General features: G+C 51.1%; 1 protein-coding gene across 1 annotated transcript in view; it reads right to left on the bottom strand.

Annotated features, from left to right (window-relative positions):
• Positions 1-385: 385 nt before the first annotated feature.
• tnrc18 (trinucleotide repeat containing 18) overlaps positions 386-9496 on the bottom strand; it is a 39435-nt gene continuing 30324 nt past the window's right edge. The window contains 10 exon segments of the mRNA XM_084438149.1: positions 386-3310; positions 3538-3612; positions 3775-4011; positions 4404-4899; positions 4901-6335; positions 8061-8210; positions 8322-8438; positions 8595-8703; positions 8987-9062; positions 9240-9357. Coding sequence (XP_084294275.1) covers positions 3104-3310; positions 3538-3612; positions 3775-4011; positions 4404-4899; positions 4901-6335; positions 8061-8210; positions 8322-8438; positions 8595-8703; positions 8987-9062; positions 9240-9357 — 3020 coding nt within the window. The 3' untranslated portion in view covers positions 386-3103.

Below are 9496 nucleotides of genomic sequence, written 5' to 3'. Positions count from 1 at the left end.
AAGGATTGAAAAGAAACACTGATAAAGTTGGTTGCTTTCTGTAAAAAAAAGAAAAAAGAACACGGACAACCGTACACATACAGTAGGGCAACATAGATTTGCTCTCAGTTTTCTAAAATGTATTCTTTTGCATTTTTACAAGATTAGACATGTGTGTACAAAGTATATTCTGATTTCTCCCCCACCACGTGAAGGATATCATTTACAAAACGTAGATGTTTTTTAATTTTCAAAATAATCTTTTCTGTAACAGGGCATAAAGAACACAGAAGGAACAGCAGACGAAGAACCAGCCTCCAGTCCACCTCTCTTTCTTTCTCTCTCTCTCTCTCTCTCTCCAATCCCTCCCTCCCTCCCTCCCTCCCTCCCTCTCTCTCTCTCTCTCTAGCAGCTAGCTCTCTGTGCCTGGCAGCAGTGTTGCACGAGAGGCGTGGACGATTGTTCGGAGAGGGGAAGCAGGAAACAGGATATTGAAATGAAAGAGAAAAAAAACAATCTTGCAGAACAGAAAAACTGTCTGACTGTCGCCAAGCAACATGAACCACTGCAGCGGTTAGAGTGAGACATGTACAAGCCAACGGGAAACACTGACCACGAAAAGATGAAAATGGTGACGAATGTACAGAAAAAATAAACAATCTGAGAAAAACTTTACACCAAATGAAAGTGAAGCGGAGCTGTGATGGAGGCAAGGATGGGGTCAAGTCTTATGACCAAGTGTTTGTGTGTGTGCGTGTGTATGACAGGCTGGTATGGACGGAGAAAAGGGGGCAAACAGAGATGGGAGGAAGTCAACACACCTTAAGGTGTGCGTGTGTGTAATAACACCAGGGGGTACATGTTTGATCATTCTGGGTCTCATCAGTCACACACAAAGAAAGTGCTTCAAACAGCTTGAGGAGTAAACATTCATATGGGCACTTAAATGGTCCACAGCAGAAACACTAACGTGATACCACGACCTCGCTTCCGCACAAAGGAACCAATCCTCCCTCTGATCCGTACATCATCTAAAGTGTATTTATAGTATTGATTATATTAATCATGTATTGATTAGAACTAAATCAGGTGCAATACGTCAATCTCAAGAGAACTGCAGACCATCCAGTCTAGCTTGACCATGATAATGATGATCTGTGGGTACTCACACTAGCAGCTAATTATCTATTATCGGTACTGGGGGTCAACCTCCAACTCTGGTTAACATGCAAACCAATCCTTTGGCTGTGATAATATATCTTACAGTTGAAAATGTAATAAGGGATATCCTATTGATTGTCTGTAGGAGTCATTTAAGAGTTTTAAGGTTTCACCTCCAGACATCACACAACGATCTCAGAGTGTAGAAATATAGCCGATTCATTGGACACCTCCAGACAAGACCAAACGATCTCAGGGTGTAGATCAGAAATATATAAACCTATTGAATATCAACAAGACATCATCTCTGCAAGAGAGACAGGGCAATGTGGTATGAAACATACATGAAAATAAACATGATTTTAGATACCTTTATACTGATATCTGCTCTACTCTTTAAACAAGAGTTTAACCATAGACACTCCAGACTACGTCAAGGATTCATGAACAGGGTGCCAGTTACAACAACAATCAGGTGAGAGGAAGGCATGTCCCGCTTTCGACAGGTAGGGCAAAAACCATCATATCACCTCTGGCTCTGGGCTGAGACAGGGCAGGCTCTGACCTGGTACCAATCACATGCCGACACTGGGCGCGGCCGGTGTAGACGGGGTGCAATTAAGAGAGGATTTGGCGAAACGCCTTCATAAGGCCTGGGGACACCCTGACACTCGCACAACCTTCTAATACCTGCTTACAATGCTCTGACCACCTCTCCCAATAGCATGATAAAATGAGGCACATAGTAAAACATTAGCAGCCAAAACAGATATATCTATGAATGTGAGGACTATATAGATCGAGTGTGTGTGTGTGTGTGTGTTTGTGCGAGACGGCAAAGCGCATTACTAGCATGATGTGCAGAAGAGAGAGCGCAAGAGGGGGAGGGTGTAAGTAAATGCTCTAGGAAGACAGACAGGCCTCCTGCCCAATCAAAGACTCTCCTCTGCAGTGCCGCTTAGTGATTGGTCTGTTCGAGCATAAGCACTTTCATGTCAGAGACACAAATTGATTGTTTTCGATGGGCGAGGGAGGCAGGACAAGATGGATGCCCATTACAAAGACAAACAGACAGACAGGAAGAATAGGTTAGGAACTCAATAATGGAGACTGTAAGTGCCATAAGTCTATTAATCTCTCTCTCTCTCTGGCCTGAGTCTATGAGAAAATATTAGTCACACATCACAGACAGACCACCTGTGCAGGGATTGTCAAAGGATGCCAGGGGGCAAAGTGGGGAGTGCTTTTGGAAAACAGACGGCTTCTCTCTCTCTCTCTTTTCTGTCTCCCCTGCTGTCCTGTAATAGATACATTTAGATAACTTCAGATTACTGTAACATTACTGTAACATCACGGTAACATTTGGACAACGTTACATGACTGTAGTATGTCTATAAAACCAGAGACAACGTCACTCTCCGTCTCTCCCTATAGCTCTCTCTCTCTCTTATTGAGATTCATTCACAGTTCAGTAAAGCTTGTTTCCTTTATCCTCTTTACAAAAGTACTCACATATATCTATTTTACATTAAAATAAAATTGTCGTGTGTTTGTTTATATATGTTTGTGTGTGGATGGATATTTACAAGCGTATATGTGTATAAGTATGTGTGTGTGTGTGTGTGCGTGTGTGTTGTAGTCAGTATCTACAGGTGATGGAGGGTGTTCAGAAGGCTAAACCCCCTCTGCTCTGCTAGGAAACTCCAATGCCCATAAGCACTCCAGGAGCAGTTCATGTATATGCTGTGTGTGTGTGTATGTGTGTGTGTGTGTGTGTGTGTCAAAATGGAGACCTCGACGTCATTGGCTTCCTTGAAATACTGTCTTTAGTGTCTCCAGTCTCTCTCTCTCTCTCTCTCTCTCTCTGGTGTTTGTTCACGGTTCACGTTAGTGTCCATGTCCGTCGCGCTTAAAGTAGGTGGGCGTCTGGCGTCCCGCGTCGGTAGTGTTGTGCGTGGCGCATTCAGCAGATGACGGGGACCCCGTCCGTGTTGAAGATCATGCCGGTAGTGGGTTCGTAGGTGCCGGCCAGGTAGTAGAGGTCCTCGCTGTCGGCGTAACGGCGCGTGTGCGTCATCTGCTCGTACTCCTCCACGCTGACCACCAGGCACTTGTGACTGACCGTCTGGACGTCGTTCTCGTCACTGTGGGATGACTGGTACAGGGCTCGCTACAGGAAAATAACACACACACACACACACGTTAACACACATACCAACACGTGCACACACTCACACCTGGTAACACACCTATTCACACACACCAAACACATCAACTTATACACTGCCTAGACTAGACTCGTTAAGCGCACACATTAACAAGACACCTTTACAGTATGTTGCGTGTGTGTGTGTGTGTGTGTGTGTGTGCGCGTGCGTGTGTGCTTTGATATCCCACCTCCATGAAGTCTTTCCTCTGGACGGAAGATTGCAGAGCTGCAGGTAGAGACTGACCAGACATTTGGTCCCAGTTCTACAGAGAGAGAGAGAGAGAGAGAGAGAGAGAGAGAGAGAGAGAGAGAGAGAGAGAGAGAGATTGATTACATATTCAAGAAATACCTATAACATGTAATGTGTCGTTCTAAACCCTCTCTTATCTGCTAACCCCCCCCCCCCCCCCCTGATTGGGACATACTTTCTTGTCGGTGAGCTTCTTCCCGGGGTTGGTCTCCTCCGGGTGGTAGAACCAGTTGACCCGGACCACCATGTTGCTTCCCCAGGACTCCCACATGCTCTGGATGCGCCCGATGAAGGGCAGGTTGGGCCGGCCGGCAGACAGGAACACAGCACAGTCCCCGATACGGATCATCTCCCGGCCGCGCACGATGGCCTTGTAGAACAGCTTCTTAGCCTTGCCCTTCATACCGCGCCTCTGGAGGAACGAGAGGACGGGACGGCCGGTCAGAGAACGCGCGCGTGTGTGTGTGGGGGGGGGGGGGGGGGAGTGAGAGACAGAGGGAGAGAGAGAGAAAGAGCGAGAGAGAGAGAGAGAGAGAGGGAGAGAGACAGAGAGAGACACAGAGACAGAGAGAGAGACAGAGGGGGAGAGAGAGAGAGACAGAGAGAGACACAGAGACAGAGAGAGAGAGACAGACAATGAGAGACAGACACTGAGAGAGACAGAGAGAGAGACACTGAGACAGAGAGGGAGAGTGAAAGACTGAGAGACTAAGAGACAGAGAGAGAGAGAGAGAGAGAGAGAGAGAGACAGAGAGAGAGAGTTTGAATGTGTGCGATACACACAAGGCCCAGGCTGCGCCTCACCTGCGTGGGCTTCCCGAACCACTTCCAGAGCTGCCTGGCGGGCAGGAAGGCGGAGATCTTGGGCCTGTTCTCCACGCTGGGCAGCCTTTGGCGCTTGGCCAGCTCCTTGGTGGTGGGGAGGTGGACGCCCTCCCTCCTCTTGGGTCTCCCCACCGCGCCCGCACCTCCCCCCCCCCCTGCTGCTCCTCCTCCTCCTCCTCCTCCATCTCCTCCTCCTCCGCTGGGCTTCTGCTTGGGAGGTCGCCCTCGCTGCCCGGAGCCCTTCCCCTGGGCCGGCCTGGCGGGCTTGGTGGACGACGGGCCGGGGGACTGGGAGGGCGGAGGTGGAGAGGCCGAAGGGGAGGTGACGGCCTCCTCTTCCTCCTTCACGTCCACCTTTTTCCCCTCCTCCTCCTCTTCCTCCTCCTCCTCTTCCTCCTCCTGCTGCTGCTCCTTCTCCTCTGCTTTCACCGGGTCCTGCGGGGGAGGGGGGGAGGCCGGGGCTGGGGGGGGGGGGGGGAGGAGGAGGAGGAGGAGGAGGGGGAGGAGGCGGCGGCGGGGCCTCCTCGTCCGAGCTGCAGGAGGAGTCTTCGTCGGTGGAGGAAGACGAGGAGGAGGAGGAGGACGACGAGGAGGACGAGGAGGTGCCGGAGGACGAGGAGGAGGAGGAGGAGGCGGGGCTGGAGGCGCGGGAGCAGTCGGAGCCGCACTTCTTCTTTTTCTTCGCCTTCCCTTTCTCCTCCTCCTCCTCCGACTCGGAGCTTGTGCTCATGTGGGACTCCTCCTTCTGCTTCCTCTCCTCCCTCTTCTCTCCCTCCTTCCTCTCCTCTCTCTTCCCTTTCTCCTCCCTCTCCGCGGCCCTCCCTCTGGCTCCGCCCCGCTCTTCGGCCTTCTCTTTGCCCGGCACCGGGGCCTTGTAGGCGGGGTCTCTCTCCGGCGCGTCGGCCTCCCTCTCCGGAGCCCTCGCCTTCGCCGGCTTCTGGTTGGCCGCGGCTGCGGCCACGGGGGCCGGATCTTGTCTGAGGCCGCGCCCCTCCAGCAGCATCAGAGCCTTGGTCTTCTTGGTCTTGGGAGACGTCACGCCCTCGTGGTCCAGCTTCACCAGAGGCTCCGCGGGGAGGGGCTTGCGTCTCGCCGCCGGGCCTGCCTCGCCCGGCGCCGGCCTGGTCTTGGGTCTGGAGACCGGGCCCGGGGAGGAGCCGGAGACGGGTCTGGGCCGGGAGCTGGAGTGGTCGGTGGTGGATTTGGGTTTTGGTCTGGGGGTGGAGGTGGACGAAGACCTGGGGGTCAGCGCGGAGCCGGGTTTGTGTGCAGTCGCGCCGTGAGGAGGTTTGGGGACGGGGACGGGGCTGGGTCTGGAACCGGAGTGGTCGGACGCAGGTTTGGAGGTGGATCTGGGTTTGGGGGCGGTTGTGGAGCTGGTTTTGGGGGAGGATGTGGCGCCGGGTTTGGGGGTGGAGCTGGGTTTGGGGGTGGAGCTGGGTTTGGCGGTGGAGCTGGGTTTGGGGGTGGAGCTGGGTTTGGGGGTGGAACTGATGTTGGGTCTGGGTCCTGGCCTGGGGCTGAGGCCACTGCTGAGACCGCTCTCCCTGCGCTGGCTGGTGTAGGAGCTGAGGTTGGGTTCGCTGTAGAGGTCCACTGTCAGGACCTTCCCATAAGGGGAGGGGTAGAGGGAGGGGGGCGGGGCACGGGCGAGTTTGGGAGGGGGTTGGGCGGAGCTGGATTTCCTGGGGGACTGGCTAGGGGAGGGGGTAGAGGGGCCTGTGGTGGTGGAGCTTTTACGGCCTGGTTTGGGCCCGGGCCTAGTGGCAGACAGGGGCCTTTCCTGAGCAACTCTCTGGGCTGAGGAGGGCCTCTCTGGGGCAGGCTTGGTAACAGGCTGGGGTCTGTCTGGGGGCTGGGGGCCAACCGGAGTCTCTGGCTTCTCCCGGACATCTGGTGTCACTGGGGGCTCTGCAGAAAAGAGAATACATAAACAAGACTAAACACACACCTACACCTCATCAGATGACAAACATGTTATAACAAAAGGATGTGACTCATGATAAGAGAACTTCCGGATTGTGAGGTCTGGGTTTTTGTGGTCGACAAAATTTTAGAATTGCTAACTCAGTAGAAAGAAGGCCAAGGTCAGAGTCAAAAAATGGTAACGTATCATTTGTGGTTGCCGAAACAACCTGACACAACACTGACTGAAGCAGGAACGGAGAGATTTGGTAAAAGAGAAAGATTCGGTAAGAGAGAAGTGAAGCCTGCGAGTCACATGGCAGGAGTAGTAGTAGACATTTGACCAGTTGTACATTACTTTGTAAAAATCTATTCTCTCTGTTCTCTATTGGGGTAATGTATTCTGATTCTAAACTCTTAATGCACAAATAGCTGAGAGCAGCTTTATTGCTGTCCAGTAGAACTATATTGGGTCTGTTCCTAAAGCAAATTTTTTATTTGTCTGAAGACCACAAGCAGGAGTTGTGTGTCATCACCACTGACCAACTACTTTATCTATACTAAACCCGCAGGAACTGGGCTGTGAAGCAATTTGAGCACAGTGGCCAAGCTCGGTATTGCAAGTCACATGACGCATCTGGGGTCAAAAATCCTTTTTCCCATAGACATAGATGGGGAATGAAACAAAAAATGTTCTAGGTATCACTCAAAGTCAAAAACAACTCTGAATTATCAAGTTTTAAATCAATTATCACTCTTTTTTCTTTAGAAGCCACCAAGAGCTAGCCTGGCTTCGCAAGACCCAATATGCAAAAATGCAAAGGGTCTGGAAACTCACAGTGGCTTTCTGATTCCTACGGGGCGTTACCAACAGTCTGAACGCAATTGGATAGACCTACAACCAATCAGCGAAAATGCCTCTATTGCACTCCTCTGTTCAGTCATCTTATTAAACCCGCCCCATATTAGATAAACGGTTGTGATTGGCACAAACAAATTTCTGTTTGAGCAGATTCCGTTAGAACGGTTGGATATCCAGACTGATCTGCGGAGTGACATCGAATGTGAGCTCACAACATCAGGCTGGTGACGCCAGGCTAACCAAGAGCTAGCGTTCACAGCTGTTTCTCTCCCCATGTATGTCTATGGCAGCGCAGGTCTATGGGAAAAAGGGAAAGAGGCGGGGCCAAAAAATACACTACTGAGCATGTGCAGGGGTGTACAGGAATTACAAATGTCATGTTCAATTTGCTTCATGCGCTGGCTGAGTCTTTCAATGCCGCATCCAGCTTTTCTCTGCGGTCGATCGACACGGTCACGGCTCTTTTCTGTCCTGGCCTCAGTGTTGGAATGAACTACCCACTGACGTCAGGACAGCAGAGTTGCTGCCCCTCTTTCATTGCAGGCTCAAAACTCCCCTCTTCAAGAAGTAATACCACCATCCTCCCCGCACCTATTGTATTTATATTTTGCTATTCTTGCACTTTGGTTTTGGCACTCGATTATGCTCTCAGTCACTTGTTTTAGAAAGAACATGTACTTGTGAGTTCTGGTGAGTAGTAGTACACTGAGTAATACACTGACTCCCTATGTTAAATGCAATTATAGTTGCATTGGATAAAAGCGTCTGCTCAATGACTAATGCAATGTAATGCTTTAATACATCCATGATCTATACTCTAGTCTTGGCCTACCTATTTTCCTGTCATAGAATGTGACCAATGAGCTCACCAGGTTTGGGTTTGGGTTTCCGGCCCCTCCCTCTGTTCTTGGGAGCGGCGTCTTCGACCTTTAACCCCGCCTCCTTGCTCTCCTTACTGCACTTCCTGACACGCCTCCTGGAGCAGCTGGCCACTAGCAGGGCAGGGGACGGCTCCGCACCTGGAGGGGAGGGAACTGAGTGGGTGAGTGTGTGTGTGTGTGTGTGTGTGTGTGTGTGTGTGTGTGTGTGTGAGTTCGTGCACATGCGTGTGTGTGTGCGTGCGTACTCACACTGGATCTTGTAGTCCGGAGGCAACACGCGTATGTGGGACAGGGGGATGCGTCCTGTGTCGCCATCGTCAAACTCCACGGTGATGAGGTCATCGTTCTCGTCCACGTCTGAGCTTCCTGTGCAGACAGGAAGACAGCAGGGAGGGTTGGACTTATCAGTTATATAACGAGCACAGGTGGCAGACTGCGTGTGTGTTTGTGTTTGAGTTTGTAGCGTGAGAGTGAAGTTGTGAGAGTGTGTATGTGAAAGAGAGTGTGTGTGTGTAGTGTTACCGTTGACGACGGTGCCTGGGTAGAGACAGCGGTACTGCTGGCTCCAGTAGGCGGCGATGCGGCTGCCCTCAGGGAGATTCCGCACTGACGGAGGCTTCACGTCTATGATCTACACACACACACACACACACACACACACACACGCACACACACACACGCACACACACACACGCACACACACATACCACGAAAAGTGTACAATCACAATTAAATGCACACACATGGTATGTTATTGCTTAACATGTGTGAACCCAAACAGACATGCAGACACTCACATACACACACACACACACACACACATACACACACACACACACACACACACACACACACACGCACACACACACAAACAGTACTCAAAACACACACAGAGACAACAGTAAGCTACTCACAGCCTCCTGCAGCAGTTGTTCCAGACAGTAGATGTGTGGCCTGTTCCCTCTCTCCCCCTCCACCACCACGCTGTATCTGTCAGGGTCAGGGAGAGGTCGAAGGTAAGAGGGCATGATGGATCTCTTCAATAAAGCTCTCTTTACAAAAGAACACTGTGGTAGCCTGCAGCTCAGTGTTCAATCGGTTCCTTCTCCATTTTGGTGGAATAAGAGTCTGGTTTGTTTGTGTGTGTGTGTGTGTGTGTGTACTCACATATCTGGGGAGTGGACAGTGTTGACGTGTCCAGCGTACAGCAGCTGGTCGTCCATGGGGATCAGCACTCTTAGGCCGTCCACCAGAGAGTCTTTGTCCAACACACACTGGACGGGAGCTGTCAATCAACACATGAATACATCAACACAACGCTGTCAATCACAACTGACCAGACCAGCCAACCAAAGTACAGCAGAACCTCAGAGATCAGGAAAGGCCGGTCAACCGTATAAAACTGGTGTATAAAACCGTAAGTA

Source organism: Borostomias antarcticus, assembly GCF_949987555.1.
Source record: "Borostomias antarcticus genome assembly, chromosome: 5".
Lineage (NCBI taxonomy): Eukaryota > Metazoa > Chordata > Actinopteri > Stomiiformes > Stomiidae > Borostomias > Borostomias antarcticus.
The sequence above is the reverse complement of the archived record's forward strand: the minus strand, read 5'-3'. Positions and strand labels throughout refer to the sequence as shown.